This window comes from Mobula hypostoma, chromosome 11 (genome assembly GCF_963921235.1).
Source record: "Mobula hypostoma chromosome 11, sMobHyp1.1, whole genome shotgun sequence".
In the NCBI taxonomy this organism is placed as follows: domain Eukaryota; kingdom Metazoa; phylum Chordata; class Chondrichthyes; order Myliobatiformes; family Myliobatidae; genus Mobula; species Mobula hypostoma.
Genome location: NC_086107.1, coordinates 21766336 through 21791484, shown reverse-complemented (window position 1 = coordinate 21791484; position 25149 = coordinate 21766336). Strand labels below are relative to the sequence as shown.

At 42.9% G+C, this 25149-nt stretch overlaps 1 protein-coding gene across 2 annotated transcripts in view; it reads right to left on the bottom strand.

Annotated features, from left to right (window-relative positions):
• The window catches only part of luzp2 (leucine zipper protein 2), a 427971-nt gene that overhangs the window by 9430 nt on the left and 393392 nt on the right, over positions 1-25149 (bottom strand). For both annotated transcript variants that reach the window (XM_063061752.1, XM_063061753.1), the window contains one exon: positions 20740-20821. In XM_063061752.1, the coding sequence (XP_062917822.1) occupies positions 20771-20821 (51 nt within the window). In that variant the 3' untranslated portion in view covers positions 20740-20770. The remainder of the gene's footprint in view (positions 1-20739; positions 20822-25149) is intronic.

The following is a 25149-nucleotide window of genomic DNA, read 5'->3' as shown; positions in this document are numbered from 1 at the left end:
AGATCATTACCGGAGGCTCAGCAATCTCCTCCCTTGCTTCCCACAGTAGCCTAGGGTATATCTCATCTGGTCCTGGTGACTTATCCAACTTGATGCTTTCCAAAACTCCAGCACATCCTCTTTCTTAATATCTACATGCTCAAACTTTTCAATCCATTGTAAGTCATCCCTACAATCGCTAAGATCCCTTTCTGTAGTGAATACTGAAGCAAAGTATTCATTAAGTACCTCTTCTATTTCCTCCAATTCCATACACACTTTTCCACTGTCACACTTGATTGATCCTATACTCTCACGTCTTATCCTCTTGCTCTTCACATACTTGTAGAATGCCTTGGGGTTGTCCTTAATCCTGTCTGCCAAGACCTTCTCATGGCTCCTTCTGGCTCTCCTAATTTTATTCTTAAGCTCCTTCCTGTTAGCCTTATACTCGTCTAGATCTCTATCATTACCTAGATTTTTGAACCTTTCGTAAGCTCTACTACCCTACCATCCTTTCCCTGTCTCATTGGAACGTACCTATGCAGAACCCCATGCAAATATCCCCTTAACATTTGCCACATTTCTTCTGTACGTTTCCCTGAGAACATCTTTTTCCAATTTATGCTTCCAAGTTCTTGTCTGATAGCCTCATATTTCCCCTTACTCCAATTAAACACTTTCCTAACTTGTCTGTTCCTATCCCTCTCCAGTGCTATGGTAAAGGAGATAGGATTGTGATCACTATCTCAAAAATGTTGTCTCACTGAGAGACCTGACACCTGACCAGGTTCATTTCCCAATACCAGATCAAATACAGCCTCTCCTCTTGAAGGCTTATCTACATATTGTGTCAAGAAACCTTCTTGAACACACCTAACAAACTCCACCCCATCTAAACCCCTCACTCTAGGGAGATGCCAGTCAATATTTGGGAAATTAAAATCTCCCACCACAACAGCCCTGTTATTATTACTCCTTTCCAGAATCTGTCTCCCTATCTGCTCCTCCATCTCCCAGTTACTATTGGATGGTCTATAAAAAAACACCCAGTAGAGTTACTGACCTCTTCCTATTCCTACCTTCCACCCACAGAGGCTCTATAGACAGCCCCTCCATGTCTTCCTCCTTTCCTGCAGCCGTGACACTATTTCTGATCAACAGTGCCACGCCCCCACATCTTTTGCCTCACCCTCTGTCCTTCCTGAAACATCTAAAGCCTGGCACTCAAAGTAGCCATTCCTGCCCCTGCACCATCCAAGTCTCTATAATGGCCACAACATCATAGCTCCAAGTGCTGATCCACGCTCTAAGCTCATCTACTTTGTTCATAGTACTCCTTGCATCAAAATAGACACATCTCAAACCTCCCTCTCGCACTGTCTACAAGCTTTCTCTATTTGTGAGTCAACCGCCATTTCCCCCCGTCACTCCAGTTCGGTTCCCACCCTCCAGCAATTCTAGTTTAGACCCTCCCCAATAGCCTTTGCAAATTTCCCTGCCAGGATATTTTTCCCCCTTGGATTCAAGTGCAACCCGTCCTTTTTGTACAGGTCCCACCTGCCCCAAAAAAGGTCCCAGTGATCCAGAAACCTGAATCCCTGCCCTCTGCTCTGATCCCTCAGCCACGCATTTATCCTCCACCTCATTCTATTCCTGTACTCACTGTCGCGTTGCACAGGCAGTAATGGCGAGATTACTACCTTTGAGGTCCTGCTTCTCAACTTCCTTCCTAACTCCCTGTAGTCTGTTTCCAGGACCTCCTCCCTTTTCCTACCTATATCGTTGGTACCAATATGTACCACGACCTCTGGCTGTTCTCCCTCCCAATTCAGGATATCATGTACGCGATCAGAAACATCCCAGACCCTGGCAGCTGGGAGGCAAACTACCATCTGTGTTTCTTTCCTGCGTCCACAGACTCGCCTGTCTGAACCCCAAACTATAGAGTCCCCAATCACTGCTGCCATCCTCTTCCTTTCCCTACCCTTCTGAGCCACAGGGCCAGACTCTGTGCCAGAGATGCAGCCACTGTTGCTTCCCCTAGGTAGGCCATCTCCCCCAACAGTACTCAAAGAGGAGTACTTATTGTTAAGGGGGACGGACAGCCACTGGGGTACTCTCTAGCATCTGCCTCTTGCCCTTCAGCATCTGCCTCCTGCCCTGTAGAAGCAAAGCCTTTTGCATCCTAAGTGGTGTTTCACATCACAGTAATTGACTAAACGTTACCTCTACAAAATGAAAAGAAATATTAGGGATAACTGACCCAAAGCTTGGACAAGAAAATATGATTTAAGAATTGAGTGGAAAGAGAGAAGGAACTTGTGAGAGCAGGGAAGAGGAATGGCTGAGACCAGGAAGATTCACACAGCTAAAGTCACATCTGCTGATCATGAAACAATATCATCAGGGTGTGAAAGTCCAAAGCAGAGATTTTAGGGATTTTTGGCACTGGAGATTAGGAGGCACACGGTAGTAGATGGGCATATAGGTAGGTGAGCACTGGACAGAAAATGTGAATATTAAAATGTAGATATTCTCAGATGAGGACCACAAGATCATAAGATCACAAAATAATTAGACCATTTGAACCATTGCCTGATCCACTGATCCTTTTTTCAACCCCATGCTCCTACCTTCTCCTCATAAACCTCAACCCTTTACCAATCAAGAATCTACCAATCTTTGCCATAAGTATACCCAAGACCTTGGCCTCCACAGATTTAACACCCACTGTCTGAAGAAATTCCTTCTTATCTCAATTTTAAAGCGATGCCCCTTTATTCTGTGATTGTGCCTTCAGATTCAAGACCCTCCTGTAAATGGAGATATCCTCATTACTTCCACGCTATCTAAACTTTTCAGTTTCAAGTAGCAAGTGGCAACGCAAGTTATTTAGTATACCAATACATCGAGACTGTTTTTCTCAGCTCTGAATACAACACACCAACAATGCTGGAGGAACTCAACAGGTCAGACAAAATCTATGGAATAAACAGTCGATGTTTTGGACCGAATAAAAATATGAGGGGAGGGGAAAAAGAATAACTGGAAGTTGATAGGTGAAGCCAGGTGGGTGAGGAAGGTAAAGGGCTGGAGATGAAGGAATCCGTTAGGAAAGGATGTGGACCGCAGGAGAAAGGGAAGGAGGAGAGGCACCAGGGGAAGGTGACAGGCAGGTGAGGAGAGGTAAGAGATCACAGTGGGGAACAGAAGAGAAGGGGAGGGGGAGGGATTTTTTTTACTGGAAGGAGAAATCGATATTCATGCCATCAGGTTGGGGGCTACCCTAAGAGAACATAAGGTGTTGCTGTTTCACCTTGAGGGTAGCCTCATTGTGTCATGAGAGGAGGCCAAGGAACGTGCATTAATGCCTCCACCAGAACCAAAAGACAAGCCAGCAGCTTTAGTCAACAGGAAGGTCTTCCCGAGTTACATTCATACAGAAATTTAAATAAATGTCTGGCTAACCTGTCAAACGTTATACTATATAAGTGGGGAAGGTCTAAGATGTTGAGTAGCAAACATTATCAGTACGATTATAACAAGATAAAATACTCAGGTTTTCTTTTCTGGGGTCAAACATTTTCTCCACAATCTATCTACTCCAAAGTTTTTGAATTTAAGAACTGGAGCTCATAAATTTCTCCAATTCTTAACTATTGACCCAAATGCATTAACCTCTTCAGTCTTCATCATACCAGTTCCAATGCTCGTACACTTCTCTTGTGTCGGTACTCAAGGTGGCATCAGAAAGATAAACAGATGGAATATCAGGTGTTGCTCTTTCACACAGAGGATGACCTCACTGGGGCATAAGAGGACGCCATGGACTGACATGTCAGAATGGAAATGGGAATCAGAATTAAAATGTTTGACCACCAGGATGTTCTGCAGAGGTGCTCGACAAAGCAGCCCCTTATTTATGACAGGTTTCATCAATGTAGAGGAGGCCTCATCGGAAGCACCAGACACATTAGATGACCTCAGCAGATTCGCAGGTGAAGTACTGCCTCACCTGGAAAGACTAGTTGGGTTTGACAATAGAAGTCAATGGACAGGTGTAGCTTGCATGGATAAGTGCCAGGAGGGAGATTAGTGCGAGAACCAGAAAGTGGGGATAAGGTAAAGATGTGTTTAATGGTAGGATCCCTCTGGAGATGGTTGAGGTTGCAGAGATTGATGTGTTGGATGTGGAGGCTCATGGGGTGGTAAGTAAGGACAAGAGGAACTCTATTACTGTTAAAGCAGTGGGAAGATGGGGTGAGCGTGGATGTCCAGGAAGTGGAGGAGATGTAGGTGAGGGCAGAATCACTGGTGGATGAAGGGAAAATTTATTCTTTGAAAAAGGAGGACTTTTTTGATGTCCTGGAAATGAAAGCCTCATCCTGGGAACTAGTTCGGTGGGGACGAAGTAACTGAGAAAAGGGAATTTCATTTTTTTCAGGAGACAGGGTGGGAAGTGGTGTGGTCAAGATAGTCATGGGAATTGGTAGGTTTATAAAAGATGTCTGTTGACGGCTTGTCTCCAAAGATAGAGACAGAGAGATTGAGAAAGGGGAGGAAGGTGTAAAAATTGGCACCTCCATCCCAGCTCTATATGTTACAAAGTTAATTGCATTCAGTGTAAATAATTGGGTGAAAGTATACCGATTCTGAAGCTTAGTTGGCCCCTTCTGATCAAAATCGATGTTTGTAAGTCTGGGACTTTCCTAGTGTCAGTCCTGCACATATCCATCAAGGAACAATGCAAATTTCAGATTCTGACAATGTAAGTGGGAGCTGCCACTGAACATCATAACAAATCAAGAGCATGCTGAATATCTTCATTTAAGCATCATTTAAATGGTCACTGCTCTCAGTTGGACATGTCAGCAAGATAACCAAAGATGGCTTGGACACATTCTAAAGGGCCTTATAGAGTGTGAAAGAGAGGAGGTATCATGTAAACACGACAGGCTCCAGATGCTGACATCTGGAACAACAAACAATCTGCTGGAGTGTTGTTTTGGGTCGCACAGCATCTGTGGGAGGAAAGGAATTGTCAATGTTTTAAAGAGTCATTGAGAATTCAAGAGGGTAATTGGCCAGTAAGAAAGAGGAAGTAAGGTTGTGAATTTAAGGTGATTGGTAGACTGAGACAGGGTGTAAGATGACAGACAGTCTGTGCCAGGTAAGGGAGGGAAGTTGAAAGACAGTGGCAAGAGAATGACACATGACGAAAGCAAGAGGAAAATAAAATGTGAGGCAGGTGGGACAGGTGATTGAATGTTGCAGATCTTCAGAAAGGAGATAAGCAGGAACAAAAAGGGCTACCAGTGCAGGAATCTGACAAGTGAAGAGAAAATAATGTTATGCATATCTCAGTGTCAATCCCATAGTTAGCACGTGCATAAAGGTACATGTGGCAAGTAATTCTGAGAAAGTGGCTGGCTCTGAGGGAGGAGTTGAAGCCTCCTTTAAATTTCAAATTTCAAATTTCAAAGTAAATTTATTATATAAGAATGTATATGTCACCTCTACTACCCTAAGATTTATTTTCTTGTAGGATTCACAGCATAACAAAGAAATACAATCACTCTCCTGCAGCCTGGTTGTCTGCCAGCCATGTGGGTTTTACTCTTTAGGTTGACAGTCCTCTTTGAATACTGAGAGAAATGGTAGAAACTGGATTAGAATGAGGCTGGTTCCATTGAGATCTGCATAGGTTATGACTCATTGCATATACTGAGGTGGAACTCATTGCTAACTTCCTGCCACACTGTTTTTAATGAGCGTTGCATTATGCTGGGAGGATGTCTAATTTTTTGGAACACACAAATATCAAATGGAGTGACAGTATCGTGTAACCTGTATAGGGTTTCTTCTTGAAATTATTACCTACCAGTTGTCTCACCTATTTTACTTCCTTACAACTAAAAGGTATCTGTCAAAAAATGTTTTTTATGAAACTGGTATCACTTTGGTCTTTGTGCTCTTTTGTTTTAAAAACTGCAAAGATTTCATAAACAAGCTATCTTTGAGATATCTCTATACCAAGAGGATAGTTTTTTAAATTGATGTCAGTCTGATGAGCCCTATTAATGTCCTCCTGATTTTATTTCCCCTCTCACTCATGAGAGGAGCTGGAGACGGCAGTAAAGGCATCATTTATTCTCTACCATTATAATTGAAATTGAGCCCAGAGGTGAGAGCTGACAGGCTAGTTAACTCCTGATCCACGTTCATTCCTAACCTTGCACATTCAGGGTCTGTTGTCAGACTCATCCCATACTGATGACAAGTGAAATCCTGCTTTCTTTTTCCCTCCTCCCTCTTCCTACACAAAGCTATCTCAGCAACATCTGAACCGAGGTTTAGCTGTGGAAGGTTTGCACAAGCATCAACTGGGATTAATTGAAAGGATAAGTTAACGATGTCAAGATCCAGTTCAAAGAAAATTCTCACCAATACATTTTTCCTTATATATCTTTGTAGGATATGTACACCCTCTCCAGTGCAATATCCATGAGATTCACCAGGATATGGCATGGGATGGCATGTTCCAGTTGTGTGGAGTGATTGAATATGTCAGGTTTTGCTTGAAAGCTGAGGTGTGCTAAAAGTGTAGTAAAATAGGGGGGCAGAGACAGAGGATATAGTGAGAAAGGTTTTCCTGTGGCAGAGGATATAGGAGTGAGAGGCTGAGCGGATCTGAGGAGGAACATTCTCACCCAGAGGCTAATTGGATCCAGCATGCAGTGTCCGAGGGGATGGTGAAAGCAGGTACTCTCACTGCATTTATCTAGATGAACATTTGAATCGGCAAAGCACAAAAGACTATGAATCAATTGTCGGTAAATGGGAATAGTGTGCAGCAGATAGGAATTTGATTGTTGGCATGAACATGCTGAGCTGAAGAACCTGTTTCTCTATAACTGCGTCATTTCAGTGAGAGCAGTTGAAAGTAAATTATGGGTCCAGTGTTACCTACACACCAGACAACAGGTGGAAGATGCTTTGTAAAAGGAACTTCAAAAACTCAATAAGTTTATATGACAACCTGAATTCATGACTGATAACACCTTCCAATTAAATTCCAGATTGATTTAATTGAATTTAATTGCTCCTGTTACCAAGATTTAAAAGTGCCTCCGTGTTAAAGATCTATACCTCTGGACATTAGTATAGTAACCAAACTATGGAACTGCTGCAACTATATACATTCCATTGTGACTTAGTAAGGTGGCTGCTATATTTAGCAGCATAGTTCTTATTCACAAATAGATCTTGCTGGCAAAATTCAAAACCACGAACTTGCAGATACTGTAAATTTGGAAATAAAAACAGAAAGTATTGGAAGTATTCAGCAGCTCAGGCAGCATCTGCAGAAAGAGACACAGAGTGAATGCTTTGGGTTGATGGCCTTTCGTCGGAACCTTTCATGCACTTGAAATGTTGGCTCCATACACCATTGACCGATACTGACTAATCTGCTGAGAAGTTTCAACATTTTCTGCTCTTTTGCTGCCAATATCACCACGTGTTGGTGTGTGGCCAAGTGGTTAAGGCGTCAGTCTAGTGATCTGAAGGTCGCTAGTTCGAGCCTCAGCTGAGGCAGCGTGTTGTGTCCTTGAGCAAAGCACTTAACCACATATTGCTCTGCGACGACACCGGTGCCAAGCTGTATCGGCCCTAGTGCCCTTCCCTTGGACAACATCGGTGGCGTGGGCATGGAGAGGGGTGACTTGCAGCATGGGCAACTGTCGGTCTGCCATACAACTTTGCCCAGGCCCGCGCCCTGGAAAATTTCCAAGGCGCAAATCCATGGTCTCACGAGACTAACGGATGCCTATTATTATCACCACTCCATGCACAATTGCCTAACTCAGACACCAAGATAGTTACGGAGAAAATATGTGAAATAGGCTAACACAAATTCAGATGGAAATTCTGTATTAATAACTTCTTGCACATTTGAAACAAGATGTTCTAAACCCTCCAATAAGTTATGTATTACTTTGTTATTTTCCTCTTGTAAAAACTGAATTTATTTTTTTTCTTGTTCTACACAATCCGTGTTTAGTCTTAGAGTATTCAGCGTCAATTCAAAAAGATTGAGCTTGAAGTTATATTTACAAATGCATATCTTTATCAGTAAATCAGTGTTCCTAGGAACAAAGTAAGCTTTGCTTTCTGGGGTGTCACCAATGGATCAGAGCAAAGCTGCAGGATCATTTCTCAACTACTGGGGTCATTGAATCATTCAAAACCTCAACATGAATCACTTTTTGATTGGTTTGTAAATTCTCTGCCCATGGGAGACAAGGAGCTCTTTGCCTGCTTCATAATTTTGACTTTAAAAGCTAGATGTAGCACAACAATCGTAGCGCGAGAGTTCATTCATGTGAAAAATATAAAGGCGTTCAAACTCAGAAGTTAATAATTGCAGATGAGCTTAAAGTGATCAAGGAGGGCTACTTCTTCAGATTTACCAGAGGATCCATATAATACATAGAACACAGAATATAGAATAGTACAGCACAGTAAAGGCCCTTTGGCCCACAATGTTGTGCCGACCCTTAAACCCTGCCTCCCATATAACGATCCACCTTAAATTCCTCCATATACTTGTCTAGTAGTCTCTTAAATTTCACTAGTGTATCTGCCTCCACCACTGACTCAGGCAGTGCATTCCATGCACCAACCACTCTCTGAGTAAAAAACCTTCCTCTAATATCCCCCTTGAACTTTCCACCCCTTACCTTAAAGCCATATACTCTTGTATTGAGCAGTGGTGCCCTGGGGAAGAGGCGCTGGCTGTCCACTCTATCTATTCCTCTTATTATCTTGTATACCTCTATCATGTCTCCTCTCATCCTCCTTCTCTCCAGAGAGTAAAACCCTAGCTCCCTTAATCTCTGATCATAATACATACTCTCTAAACCAGGCAGCATTCTGGTAAATCTCCTCTGTACCCTTTCCAATGCTTCCATGTCCTTCCTATAGTGAGACGACCAGAACTGGTCACAGTACTCCAAGTGTGGCCACACCAGAGTTTTATAAAGCTGCATCGTGACTCTTAAACTCTGTCCCTCGGCTTATGAAAGCTAACACTACATAAGCTTTCTTAACTACCCTGTCTACCTGTGAGGCAACTTTCAGAGATCTGTGGACACGTACCCCCAGATCCCTCTGTTCCTCCACACTACCAAGTATCTTGCCATTTACTTTGTACTCTGCCTTGGAGTTTGTCCTTCCAAAGTGTACCACCTCACACTTCTCCGGGCTGAACTCCATCTGCCACTTCTCAGCCCACTTCTGCAACTTATCAATGTCTCTCTGCAATCTTCCACAATCCTCTACACTATCCACAACACCACTAACCTTTGTGTCATCTGCAAACTTGCCAACCCACCCTTCTACCCCCACATCCAGGTCGTTAATAAAAATCATGAAAAGTAGAGGTCCCAGAACCGATCCTTGTGGGGCACCACCAGTCACAACCCTCCAATCCGAATATACTCCCTCCACCATGACCCTCTGCTTTCTGCAGGAAAGCCAATTCTGAATCCATCTGGCCAAACTTTCCTGGATGCCATGCCTTCTGACTTTCTGAATAAGTCTACCGTATGGAACCTTGTCAAATGTCTTACTAAAATCCATATAGACCACATCCACTGCACTACTCTCATCTACATACCTGGTCACCTCCTCCAAGAACTCTATTGGGCTTGTTAGACACGATCTGCCCTTCACAAAGCCATGCTGACTGTCCCTGATCAGCCCATGATTCTCTAAATGCCCATAGATCCTATCTCTAAGAATCTTTTCCAGCAGCTTTCCCACCACAGACATAAGGCTCACTGGTCTATAATTACCGGGACTACCCTACTACCTTTTTTGAACAAGGGGACAACATTTGCCTCCCTCCAATCTGCCGGTACCATTCCTGTGGACAACGAGGACATAAAGATCCTAAGCAGAGACTCAGCAATCTCTTCCTCCACCTCATGGAGCAGCTTGAGAAATATTCTGTCAGGCCCCGGGGACTTACCCATCCTAATGTATTTTAACAACTCCAACACCTCCTCTCCCTTAATATCAACATGCTCCCGAACATCGATGTCACTCATATTGTCCTCACCATCATCAAGTTCCTTCTCATTGGTGAATACCAAAGAGAAGAATTCATTGAGGACCTCGCTCACCTCCACAGCCTCCAGGCACATCTTCCCACCTTTATCTCTAATCGGTCCTACCTTCACTCCTGTCATCCTTTTGTTCTTCACAATATTGAAGAATGCCTTGGGGTTTTCCTTTATCCTACTCACCAAGGCCTTCTCATGCCCCCTTCTTGTTCTCCTCAGCTCCTCCTCAGCCCCTTCTTAAGCTCCTTTTTTGCGACCCTATATTCCTCAATCTGATCCTTGCTTCCTAAACCTCATGTATGCTGCCTTCTTTCCACCTGAGTAGATTTTCCACCTCACTTGTCACCCATGGTTCCTTCACCCTACCATTCTTTACCTTCCTCACTGGAACAAATTTATCCCTAACATCCTGCAAGAGATCCGTAAACGTCGACCACATGTCCATAGTACATTTCCCCGCAAAAACATCATCCCAGTTCACACCTGCAAGTTCTAGCCTTATAGCCTCATAATTTGCCCTTCCCTAATTAAAAATGTTCCTGTCCTCTCTGATTCTATCCTTTTCCATGATAATGTTAAAGGCCAGGGAGCGGTGGTCACTGTCCCCCAGATGCTCACCCACTGAGAGATCTGTGACCTGACTCGGTTCATTACCTAATACTAGATCTAGTATGGCATTCCCCCAGTCGGCCTGTCAATATACTGTGACAGGAATCTGTCCTGGACACACTTAACAAACTCTGCCCCATCTAAACCATTGGAACTTATCAGGTGCCAATCAATATTAAGGAAGTTAAGTCACCCATGATAACAACCTTGTTATTTTTGCACCTTTCCAAAATCTGCCTCCCAATCTGCCCCTTGGTATCTCCGCTGCTATCAGGGGGCCTATAGAATACTCCCAAATACAGTAACTGATCCCTTCCTGTTCCTGACTTCTACACATACTGAATCAAAAGAGGATCCTGCTACATCCTCCCACCCTTTCTGTAGCTGTAATAGTATCCCTGACCAGTAATGTCACCCATCCTCCCCTCTCCCCCATCCCTATTAAAGCACTGTAATCCAGGAATATTGAGAATCGATTCCTGCCCTGGTGCCAGCCAAGTCTTGGTATTGGCCACTACATTATAATTCCATGTATGTATCCAAGCTCTCAGTTCATCACCTTTGATCCTGATGCTTCTTGTATTGAAGTACCTGCACTTTAGCCCTTCTACCTTACTACCTTTACACCCTTTATTCTGCTTCTCTTTCCTCAAAGCCTCTCTTTATATTTTAGATCTGGCTTTACTCCATGCACTATACTTGCAGTTCTCGCATGACTTTTATCCTCCTCCACCTCACTATCTGCTCTAACACTCTGGTTCCCCTCCCCCTGCAAATGCCCCCGGAGCAGCACTAGCAAACCTTCCCGCAAGGATGTTAGTCCCCCTCCACTTCAGGTGCAACACGCCCCATCAGAACAGGTCCCATCTTCCCTGGAACAAGGCCCAATTGCCCAGAAACATGAAGCCCTCCCTCCTGCACCAAATCCTGAGCCACGTATTTAGCTGCATTATCTACCTACTTCTAGCCTCACCAGCACGTGGCACAGGTAGCAATCCTGATATTGCAACCCTGGAGGTCCTGTCCTTCAACTTTGCACCTAACTCCCTAAATTCTCTTTGCAGAACCTCTATAATCTATAATTCTAATACGTTTTAAAGAATGTAAGAAAAAGCAGCAAGTGTCAGCCTTATGGCTCTTCAAGTCTGTTTCAGTACTTCATAAAACCAATGGACATTTGAATATTAGCTTTAGATCCACTTTCTTTCCTCATACTCTTAAGCCTTTATCTGCCTACAGTCTAAAAACATTGTCTGTCTTGCCCTTGGATATGTATATAAGGGCTGAACATTTGTGCTCTCTAGGATAAAGAAATGGAAAGCTGTACAATTCTCTCAGGAAAGAAATTTTTCCTCATTTCTTATTTAAGTGGGCTGGGTTTTTCTACCTAGTGGAACTATGCTTACAGTTTCTAATTTGTTGAGCTCTTTATGATCTTGTATGTCTTAGTGAAGTTTCTTCTCATTCTTTTCGTCTTCAGATGATGTTGGCCCTGATCTCATAGCCTAGATTCATCCCTAAGTCAAAGCTGCATAAACACATGACCAGATTATCGTCACATTATAGATGATGGGACCTTGCTGTTTATCAGAAAAATAATTTCTCTATATTCCAACCGTGACTATGTTTCAACCGTTGTTCTTTTCTGCTGAGTTTTTCGGTGATCACATATTATATTCTCAGAAACGTTCTTTATTTGTATCTGTAATTTACACGATAAAGAATGTTGTCTCTGACGTAATGCTGCTTCTCAATGAAGGATTCCTCCTAATGCAGTTGGAGTAAAATTGTCTCTGTAGTTTACTACATGAAGTACTTTAAATCAGGAGTCTCAGTGGTAAAAAGCAATGCGCCATGGAAGAAAGGGAAGGAGGAAGGACGCCAGAGGGAGGATGAGAAGTAGTGAAGTGGGGAGCCAGAATGTGGAATTACAAAGAAGAGAAGGGGAGGTGGGAGAAATTACTGGAGAAATCGATATTCGTGCTGTTGGGTTGGGAGTTGTCCAAAGGGAATTTGAGATGTTGCTCCTCCAACCTGAGAGTTTTCTCATTGTGGCAGTAGAGGAGGACATAGACCAGTATGTCAGTATGGGAATGGGGAGCGGAAGTAAAATGGTTGGCCACCAGGAAATCCTCCCTGTTCCGGACAGAGCAAAGTTGCTCGACAAAGCCAAATATATGTTGGGACTCAGTGATGTAGAATCACACCAGGAACACCTGAAGTGAAAATGTTGCCTGGAATTTAGTAGTGTTGAAGGAAAGAGGAACCTAGAAATAAATGTTCACCTGTTGCATCACACTGGCTAAATGTGTAGGACAGATTTCAATCATGAGTTGTGTATCATCACCACTGACTAAATTCCAATCATGACCAATGGTGATGTTCCCTGAAAGAAGGGTCATCTTTATAGAAACATAGAAACATAGAAAATAGGTGCAGGAGTAGGCCATTCGGCCCTTCGAGCCTGCACCGCCATTTATTATGATCATGGCTGATCATCCAACTCAGAACCCCGCCCCAGCCTTCCCTCCATACCCCCTGACCCCTGTAGCCACAAGGGTCATATCTAACTCCCTCTTAAACATAGCCAATGAACTGGCTTCAACAGTTTCCTGTGGCAGAGAATTCCACAGATTCACCACTCTCTGTGTGAAGAAGTTTTTCCTAATCTCGGTCCTAAAAGGCTTCCCCTCTGTCCTCAAACTGTGACCCCTCGTTCTAGACCTCCCCAACATCGGGAACAATCTTCCGGCATCTAACCTGTCCAATCCCTTTAGGATCTTATACGTTTCAATCAGATCCCCCCTCAATCTTCTAAATTCCAACGAGTACAAGCCCAGTTCATCCAGTCTTTCTTCATATGAAAGTCCTGCCATCCCAGGAATCAATCTGGTGAACCTTCTTTGTACTCCCTCTATGGCAAAGATGTCTTTCCTCAGATTATCTCGCTGTTCTTTGTACATTATGGACAATGCAAAGAAAAAAATAGTATCTGGATTCAAGGCCAGGAAGAGAGGGAAATTAAAGGTCATGTATGTTAATAGTGATAAAATTATGTTTGCAGAGCTGGTCAAAATTAGTTGGTATGGGCTGCTGAAGAGTCTCATGTCGACTGTGCTTTGTTCCATTGATGCTGCCTGGCCTGCTGAGTTCCTCCAGTATTTTGTGTGTGTGCTTGGTATGGGCTGACATAGTGTATTAGATAGAAAGTGGTTGATGCAATGCTTGTGGACTGCTAAAAAAATTAGATTGCTGTCCCTTTGGTGAAGAGTGTGATAACTGTGGTGTATTGGCTTAGAAAACTTGCTGTGCTTTCAAATGAACATTTCTATAGCTTTGACAGAAAAAAAAATTGTTGCAGCTGTTTTATGCTGCCACTCGGCATCAATAATTCCATTAAGTGATTTTGAGAAGAGAGAGCCATTTTCCAGTTTCTATTTGATTGATACGAAAATTAAATTTATTGATTATTGGCAATGTAAATAATTGAGCACTGATCAACTAAACCCCTTAAGAATCATGGAGTGGTTGTGACCCAGATTTCTGGTGCACCTACAGGCATGGTTAGGATCCAATCCAAAATACAAATTCTTTCTTTTGATTTTATCCCAATTACAGGGGGAAAAATGATTTAGAGAGCTTGATTTATTAAATAACAGGAGAAAATCTAGCAAAGGACCATCTCTTAAAGCAGTGCAGCTCAGCAATATGAGGGATGATAAAGGGAAAAAAACAGATTATTTTCTGATACAAAATGAAGATACATACACAGAACAGCTCCCCTTAATTGAAAGCAAGACAATGTCATATTATAAGTGATACACAAAAAGAAAATGAACATATATACTGTATTGTAGTCAAAGCATAGCTACTGCAGCAAAACAGAGCTTTAGGAGTGCCATAAATCACTGATTATTTTATGGGACACAAATAAACCAAAGGATAAGAGTCTATAGCTCATGTCATCTGTGGAAAGCGTAATTCAGTATTTAATACATTTGGAATTGGTAAAGGTGACTATGACTTTTAAATTCATGTAATGACCCCATAGGTAAGGAAATGTTCCAAACCATATCTAAAGGACAGACTTTTAACAATCTTCTGAAATGGATTCTTCCCCCAGACTGTCAGGCCTCTTCACACCATCTGCCACCACCCAGTACACATTATTTATGACAGAGCCAGTAACATCATATTGCTGGAGATTTAACTATGTGTCGTATATGCTTATACATCTGCAGAATATTTTTATTATCTGTTAATATTGTTGTGTTAATATTACTTAATGTGCTGCATGCAATATATGTACTGTGTTTTGCATTGTGGTCCTGGGGGAAAGTTGTTTTGTTTAGCAGTGTACATGCATACTGTTGAATGACAGTACATTTGAACTCGAACTTGGGCAAACCAGTCAACAGCGTTACTGATCAAAGTTAAAGGGAGACCTCTCCTGTGTCATCTATAACCAAAGAATAAATAATATAAAATAAACCATTTCCCTGAGAATGGTTGTTAAAAGATTGATGGTACCACCAGGCACCTTATCGTTAGGATGTACAGTGTTGTTCAAAAGTCTTAGGGACATAGATATAGCTAGAGTCCCTAAGACCTTTGCACAGTATTGTAGTAATTTTATTTATTACATTCTACTACTGCTGCTGCAAAAAAGAAAAAAAATCAAGACATATGTGAGTGATGATAAATCTGATTCTGATGTAGGCTGTGGTTGTGGACTGAGGGTGGGAATTGGGCAGGGAGAAGAGATTCATGGTTGGGAGAAGGGGAAGGGAGAGGGGAGAGAGTGGAAGTACCAGAGAGACATTCTGTAATGAATGATAAATGAATTGTTTCTAATCAAATGACCTGGCATCTCTGGGCTGAGTGAGTTTGCACACGTGCCACCCCACCCCCACGCCTGGCGTTCCTTCTCTGTCACCTGTCCTACACCGCTCTCATGGCATTCCATCCTTGCCATTCCCAACTTCCTTCACTCCTGCTAGATTACAAACTCACTCGCAGCTCCACATTGACAAACATAGTATTGTGCAAAAGTCTTAGGCACCCTCGCTACGTATATCTGCCAGGACTTTTGCACGGTACTGTATGTGTTAAGATTTGCTTTTATCAGCAGTGGGTCTCACTATTGCAGTTGGTTCCAGTGAGATTCCCTAAGTATTTAACAATGCTCGAGATTCCTGCAGAATCAAAAATAATGAAGAGCAATATTGCCGGAAACTAAATTGTTCTGATTTTTAATAAATGGTTTATGAAATAGAAAACACCTCAGGTACTAGTCTATGGATTAATTGAATTTAATGCATAAATACTATCTACTTGAATATTGCAGAGAAAAGACACTGAAAGTGCAGAACAGATTCCGAAGGCTGATTGATAAGTTTGTGGCCTAAGGTGGAAATAGTCAATTTTAGAAAACCTAGCACATTTATTTTTCAAGCAACACACATCAAAGTTTCTGGTGAACGCAGCAGGCCAAGCAGCATCTATAGGAAGAGGTGCAGTCGACGTTTCAGGCCGAGACCCTTCGTCAGGACTAACTGAAGGAAGAGTGAGTAAGGGATTTGAAAGCTGGAGGGGGAGGGGGAGATCCAAAATGATAGGAGAAGACAGGAGGGGGAGGGATAGAGCCGAGAGCTGGACAGGTGATTGGCAAAAGGGATATGAGAGGATCATGGGACAGGAGGTCCGGGAAGAAAGACGGGGGGCGGGGGCGACCCAGTGGATGGGCAAGAGGTATATTCAGAGGGACAGAGGGAGAAAAAGGAGAGTGAGAGAAAGAATGTGTGCATAAAAAAGAGTAACAGATGGGGTACGAGGGGGAGGTGGGGCCTAGCGGAAGTTAGAGAAGTCAATGTTCATGCCATCGGGTTGGAGGCTACCCATACGGAATATAAGGTGTTATTCCTCCAACCTGAGTGTGGCTTCATCTTTACAGTAGAGGAGGCCGTGGATAGACATGTCAGAATGGGAATGGAATGTGGAATTAAAATGTGTGCCCACTGGGAGATCCTGCTTTCTCTGGCGGACAGAGCGTAGATGTTCAGCGAAGCGGTCTCCCAGTCTGCGTCGGGTCTCACCAATATATAAAAGGCCACATCGGGAGCACCGGACGCAGTATATCACCCCAGTCGACTCACAGGTGAAGTGATGCCTCACCTGGAAGGACTGTTTGGGGCCCTGAATGGTGGTAAGGGAGGAAGTGTAAGGGCATGTGTAGCACTTGTTCCGCTTACACGGATAAGTACCAGGAGGGAGATCAGTGGGGAGGGATGGGGGGGACGAATGGACAAGGGAGTTGTGTAGGGAGCGATCCCTGCGGAATGCAGAGGGGGGGGGAGGGAAAGATATGCCTAGTGGTGGGATCCCGTTGGAGGTGGCGGAAGTTACGGAGAATAATATGTTGGACCCGGAGGCTGGTGGGGTGGTAGGTGAGGACCAGGGGAACCCTATTCCTAGTGGGGTGGTGGGAGGATGGAGTGAGAGCAGATGTACGTGAAATGGGGGAGATGCGTTTAAGAGCAGAGTTGATAGTGGAGGAAGGGAAGCCCCTTTCTTTAAAAAAATCACCCCTTGTTCAATCCCTTCCGACCTATGTTCGTGACACTTCTCACGCTCTTAAACTTTTCGATGATTTTAAGTTCCCTGGCCCCCACCGCTTTATTTTCACCATGGATGTCCAGTCCCTATATACTTCCATCCCCCATCAGGAAGGTCTCAAAGCTCTACGCTTCTTTTTGGATTCCAGACCTAATCAGTTCCCCTCTACCGCCACTCTGCTCCGTCTAGCAGAATTAGTCCTTACTCTTAATAATTTCTCCTTTTGCTCCTCCCATTTCCTCCAAACTAAAGGTGTAGCTATGGGCACCCGTATGGGTCCTAGCTATGCCTGCCTTTTTGTTGGGTTTGTGGAACAATCTATGTTCCGTGCCTATTCTGGTATCTGTCCCCCACTTTTCCTTCGCTACATCGACGACTGCATTGGCGCTGCTTCCTGCACGCATGCAGAACTCGTTGACTTTATTAACTTTGCCTCCAACTTTCACCCTGCCCTCAAGTTTACCTGGTCCATTTCCGACACCTCCCTCCCCTTTCTAGATCTTTCTGTCTCTGTCTCTGGAGACAGCTTATCCACTGATGTCTACTATAAGCCTACTGACTCTCACAGCTATCTGGACTATTCCTCTTCTCACCCTGTCTCTTGCAAAAACGCCATCCCCTTCTCGCAATTCCTCCGTCTCCGCCGCATCTGCTCTCAGGATGAGGCTTTTCATTCTAGGACGAGGGAGATGTCTTCATTTTTTAAAGAAAGGGGCTTCCCTTCCTCCACTATCAACTCTGCTCTTAAACGCATCTCCCCCATTTCACGTACATCTGCTCTCACTCCATCCTCCCACCACCCCACTAGGAATAGGGTTCCCCTGGTCCTCACCTACCACCCCACCAGCCTCCGGGTCCAACATATTATTCTCCGTAACTTCCGCCACCTCCAACGGGATCCCACCACTAAGCATATCTTTCCCTCCCCCCCTCTCTCTGCATTCCGCAGGGATCGCTCCCTACACAACTCCCTTGTCCATTCGTCCCCCCCATCCCACCCCACTGATCTCCCTCCTGGTACTTATCCGTGTAAGCGGAACAAGTGCTACACATGCCCTTACACTTCCTCCCTTACCACCATTCAGGGCCCCAAACAGTCCTTCCAGGTGAGGCATCACTTCACCTGTGAGTCGACTGGGGTGATATACTGCGTCCGGTGCTCCCGATGTGGCCTTTTATATATTGGTGAGACCCGACGCAGACTGGGAGACCGCTTCGCTGAACATCTACGCTCTGTCCGCCAGAGAAAGCAGGATCTCCCAGTGGCCACACATTTTAATTTCACATCCCATTCCCATTCTGACATGTCTATCCACGGCCTCCTCTACTGTAAAGATGAAGCCACACTCAGGTTGGAGGAACAACACCTTATATTCCGTATGGGTAGCCTCCAACCTGATGGCATGAACATTGACTTCTCTAACTTCCGCTAGGCCCCACCTCCCCCTCGTACCCCATCTGTTACTTTTTTTTATGCACACATTCTTTCTCTCACTCTCCTTTTTCTCCCTCTGTCCCTCTGAATATACCTCTTGCCCATCCTCTGGGTCACCCCCCCCCGTCTTTCTTCCCGGACCTCCTGTCCCATGATCCTCTCGTATCCCCTTCTGCCTATCACCTGTCCAGCTCTCGGCTCCATCCCTCCCCCTCCTGTCTTCTCCTATCATTTTGGATCTCCCCCTCCCCCTCCAGCTTTCAAATCCCTTACTCACTCTTCCTTCAGTTAGTCCTGATGAAGGGTCTCGGCCTGAAACGTTGACTGCGCCTCTTCCTATAGATGCTGCTTGGCCTGCTGCGTTCACCAGCAACTTTGATGTGTGTTGCTTGAATTTCCAGCATCTGCAGAATTCCTGTTGTTTACATTTATTTTTCAACCTAGTCCCCTCCTACATTTACACACTTATTCCAGTGGTCATGGAGCATATGGATCCCTTCTTTGTAGAAGTTGACATCTTGGACCTCCAGAAAGTGGTCCACAGCAGGGGTAATTGATAAGTTCGTGGCCTAAGGTAGCAGGAGATGAGTTATACAGCTCTCATTACAGTTCAACTCTTTGAGTGATTATGCAGAAAGTTTGAAGTTAGTAACTCATCTCCTTCTACCTTAGGGGTCACAGTTTGAGGATAAAGGGGAAGCCTTTTAGGACCAAGATTAGGAAAAACTTCTTCACACAGAGAGTGGTGAATCTGTGGAATTCTCTGCCACAGGAAACAGTTGAGGCCAGTTCATTGGCTATATTTAAGAGGGAGTTAGAAATGGCCCTTGTGGCTACGGGGATCAGGGGGTATGGAGGGAAGGCTGGGGCGGGGTTCTGAGTTGGATGATCAGCCATGATCATAATAAATGGCGGTGCAGGCTCGAAGGGCCGAATGGCCTACTCCTGCACCTATTTTCTATGTTTCTATGTTTCTATAATCCCTCATATATAGTTACGAAGAGATAAATAATCTATTTTAATCTTCTTGAGATAACACAAAGGGAGATGTTTACAATGTTGATCCATGGTGATTAAATATATTGATAAGTTACAGACAGAGGTGGCTGCGCAGAGTAACTCTCTGAGCGAGTTCTCATTTTAAAGTAAAAATGAGTACTGCTTGCAGTTAAGTTGCCAGGTGGCTACCCATTCCATGTTCATGTTTAAGAAAAACTGGAAATATAAATTGTGTAACTAGAATTTTTCATATTGATCAAATAGAAAGAGGAAAATGATTCTTTCTTCACAAAATCACTTAATGCAGTTGTTGATGCCGAGTATCAGTATAAAGCACACAGTTGTTTATTGATTCCAGTATGATGTACCTGCTCCTTTTCCAAAATATTGTACCTCTTCATCCTGCTGAATATCTGATTATTGGAAAATCACAATCATATATTTTGGAGAAAATTCAGGATGCACAAAATGGATTTTGCCAAGTTTGTGACCTTGGGATCATTATTTAGCAGGACACAAAATATCAAAATATCCTGTTAAGGATAGTTTGTGATCTTTCATTTGCCAGCTTCAACCACTTTAATTGTTTTGTAAAGCATAAAATAGTGCAATATAATTCAGGTTGTTGGAGAATAAAATGTAGAAAATGTGAGAAAATTGAAATTAAAAACATGCTGGAAGCTCACAGCAACTCAGGATACATCTGTGGAAAGAGAAATAAAGTTAAGGTTTCAGGTCACATAGTCTTATTAGAATGGGAAAGAAGACAGAGAAAGTTTAGCTAATCAAATCCATGGGCAACCAAATGTAAACATCTGTAATGTTTACCAAAAAGCAGGTACTTTCATTCACAAAGTCATTTACCACCACATTGCCAACTCTCAATACTCAGCAAAAAGAGCAATCAATTCTTCAAAGTCATTGCTGTTTTCCTAGAGCTTTGTTTTCTGCATGAGTTGTGACAAATTATACCTTTGGAGATGAACACATTTCAGATGTTTTCCTATTCAGTAGGAGGGTTATTGTCTTGATTTGTAGAACAATTCTTGCCAGCCTGTAGAGAGATATATGCACATAAAAGTAATGTATAACATGTCCAACAAACATACAAATAAAAATATTGTTCCCTTACAGAACACATGACGTAAAAGAGAAGATGAGCAATTTACTACAATTTGCATCGGCAGGAAATGACCAAGTTCGCTCCACTTTTCCACAAGATTCTGGCAGATCTTCCACCTCAGTTTTAGCTTGCAAATAATATTAATAGCTGTGCTCTCTATTTTAAGTACCAGTAACTTTTTTAGCTTATCACTTCATTCAGTCGACCTCATCAGACACTGCTTATTAAAATGCATCAAGGTACCTTCATTACAATATTAAAAGCATATGAATGTTAACTTGTTTCAGTTTTGTTTTCTTGAGAGCAGCTTCAAATTTATACCACGTCCTCTCAACTTACGTATCCATACTCTTTCAATATAATTGCTTTATCATTTACCTGCAACAGTGAAAATGCGTGTACATTCAATATCACAAATTATTTTCTTACAACATGAGGGAAGTTACCTTAGCTGAAGAGTCTATTCCAGCTCACAGAGCAATGCCACTTTCCACAACCTTTTCCTGTAATCTACTCTCCCAACATTCCCACAAACTGCCCCCCGATTCCACCAATATCCGCACACCAGGGAAAATTTCAACGGCCAGATTGCCTATCAACTTGCACGATTTGAAATTGTTGGAGGAAAATGGTCACAGGAAGAACATGCAAACTTCACGCAAACAGCACTCTGGAGATGACAGAAAGCAGTGTGGGAAAACAGCAATCAATGCATTATGGAAAGTTGTGCCCCTGCCATTGCTCAGTTTCCTATCTCCATCCCCACCCGTGCTCTGCAAATCAGTTTTCGCAGATCTTTGTCAAAATCTCTTCTTGACCTTCTTTGATTCCAGCAAAAACAATCATACTTTCTCTCATCTAGTGAAGTAAAAAACATGGAAATCTTATGTGAGAAACAATTTGACACATACCAATGGAATTCTTATTTTCTTTTTCTGAATTTTTGAGTTAAGGTACCCTTTATATCCAAATTGATTTTCTTTAAATAGTTTTTTTTGACATGAATATCGATTGGAAGCTGGACTAATTGATGACCTAGATATATCAGAATCAGAATCAGATTTACTATCACTGACCTATATGGCGTTAAGTTTGCTGTTTGGCGCAGCATTACAGTGCAAAGACATACAATTACTATAAATTATAAAAAAAAAGTAAATAGTGCAAAAAAAGGAAGAATGAGGTTGTGTTCAAGGGTTCATGGACTGTTCAGAAATCTGATGGTGGAGTGGATGAAGCTGCTTCTGAATCACCTTCAGGCTACTGTACGTCTCCCTGATGGCATTAACGAGAAGAGGGCATATTCTGGATATCTAAGTCTTCTTAGTGATGAATACTGCCTACTTGAGACACTGTTCCTTAAAGGTGTTCTCAATAGTGGGAATGAAGTGTGTCCATGATGAAGCTGGCTGTGTCTACAACTCTCTGCAGCCTCTTGCAATCCTGTACAATAGACCCTCCATTCCAGGACACGATGCAATCAGTCAGAATGTTCTCCACCATATAGTTGTAAGAGTCTTTGGCGATATACCAGATCTCCTCAAACTCCTAAAGAAGTAGAGCCAGTGGAATACCTTCTTCATGATTACATGTCACATTGATATATTGATTTTTGCATATGAGGTTGTGATGAACTTCATCATCTTCTCCAAATATAATAAACAAAGCGTAGTATAGAACACCGCATGAGAAGATGCATGCTTGGGCCCAAATGGAAATCTACAGCTGCTATGTAAATTAAGATGACACGATAATAGAATATTGAAATTACGTTGCGCTGTTGGGCAGGTTGTATCTCTGTTTCATTGATCTGCTGAAAAACTGCTTACCTTCTCAAATGGACCTTCTCATATCCTTCAGCACTGTTTGAAAAAGAGTAGTGTGGTTTCCTGATGTCCTGGACAACACTGATCGTTCAACCATCATCATTAAACAATTATCTAGTCATTTATCTAAAGACTACTTGTGGGGTTCTGTTATACATGCAGTAGATTGGATGGGACATGCCAACAATTTCTGCACTTTAAAAGTAACTCATCGGCTGTGAACTGGTAACAAAACTGATGATGTGAAAGGGGATAAAAGTTCTTTCAATTTATTGATGAGGTAATGTTTTATGCACATATGTTTTATAACTAGACTTTAACTATTTACAACTGATTAGCATTTTATTTCAGAAAATTTCAGAGTGGAAACATTACATCTCAGAATTTGCTGAGCAGCATCCATTTCCTGCACTGTGCTCAGATAACTCCTTTGTCTCCCATTTTTCTTAAGTGTAAGAGGAAAAGAACCATGTGTATTGTAATGGAAATCTGAAACTGATGGGCCACTTTACAATAACTGCTGCAGATCGCAGATTTCAAAATAAAGGCATGTTTTAAGTCGTGCATATGTGAATCCAATGCCAGACAGAGTGGCCAGGTTCATCATTGCTTCTCTGCATCCAGACACCCTTTCCAATGTCTTTGCTTGGGATTGTATCCCTCTCCTTCCTTCCTGGTCCCACTCTTTCCAAGTCACTTCCAATCCAATGAAAATAATTTTGATCCAATTTATCACTGAAGATAATAGAGGGAGCCTTCAATTTCCTTGTTTGGGACTGTGTGACACCTACTGATAGTTGGAAAAGATTCGGAGGATCTTGAACACAACAGGTTCTGCTAAATGCTGGAAATCCAGAGCAACATACCAGATTCAAGATTCAAGGTTGTTTAATGCCATTTCCAGTACACAAGTGCAAAGGGGAACAAAATAATTGTTACTCCGCATCTGATGGCAGTGAGACAAATAGTCCATGCACAGGGTGGGTGGGTTCTTTATGATGTAACTGGCCCTTCTCCAGCGTGTTTCTGTATATGTGTCCTTGATGGACTATAGGCTGGTGTTTATGCATTGGACAGTATTAACTACCCATTGTAGAGCTTTCCTGTCTGCCAGAGTGCAGTTTTCGTACCATGCAATGATGCAGCTTGTTAAGGTGCTCTCTAATGTTCACCTGTAGAATGACGTGATCCAGTTCTCTTCATCCTCTTCAGAAAAGAGAGGCTCTAGTGAGCCTTCCTGAATGTGCAGAATGTGTTCTGGGACCATGAGAGGTTGTGTGAGATATGCACTCCCAGGAGTTCGAAACTGTTCATAAATTCCACTGCCGTGCCGCTGATGTAAAGAAGGGTGTGAGGGGTGCAAATTCTCCTGAATGCTGAAGAAGAGGTTCTTTGTCTGGCACCAGGCCTTGAGCTCTTCCATCTCCTCTCTGCAAACAGTCTCATTGTTATTGTTGATGAACCCCACCACTGCCATGTCAGTGGCAAACTTGAAAATGTGACTGCTTGTAGGTTTGGTCATGCAGTCATGTGGGAGCAAAGTGTACTGCAATGGGCTGAAGGAACTAAGCAGATCAAGCAGCATCTATGGAAAGTAGTAAGCATTTGCCTTTTCAGGCCAAGACGCTTCATCAGAGCTTGAAAGGAAGGACGAAGAAGACAAAATAAGATGAAGAGGGGTGTGGGTGGAAGGGAAAGATTACGAGCTTGCAGAAGGATAGTGGTCGGGAGAGGGGCAGGAAGTAAGAAGCTAGAAGAGGTAAATTGCTGAAGAAGAAGGAAGCCTGTAGAAGAGGTCAGTGGGCCACGGGAGAAAAGGAAGAAGGAGGGGAACCAAGGGAGGTGATGAGCAGGTGATAAGAAGAGAATGGGTAAGATGGGAGACAGAATGGGTAATGAAAAAAGAGAGAAGGAAGAAAGGGTAGAGAAACTATCAGAAGTTAGAGAAATCAATGGTCTTGCCTTTGTGTTGGAAGCTATTCAGACGAAATATCAGAATCAGAATCAGGTTTATTATCACCGGCATGTGTCATGAAATGTGTTAACTTACAAGGTATTGCTTCACCAATTTTAGTGCTGCTTTATCGTGGCAGTAGAGGAGGCCATTGACTTGGAATATTTGCCTTATGAGCTGAGAATTCCATTAAGCTAGCTCACATATAAGAAGCAATCTACAAAACATCTCTCTGGTTTACAGTTTTTGATTTTTACAAACTTCACCATTTACAATTATTCCTTTACATCATATGACATTTCTATTTCACATTTCTTTTCACAGCACAGTGCATTTGCATTCGTGCTGTTTCTCCCAGCTCTCAATGTAATTTCACTGCCTCTGAGCATGACTTTCCAGCATCCGTGATGATTTTCTATCCCTACACACACGCATCAATGCAGACACACTCTAAAATGAAGCAATACTCATATTTATGA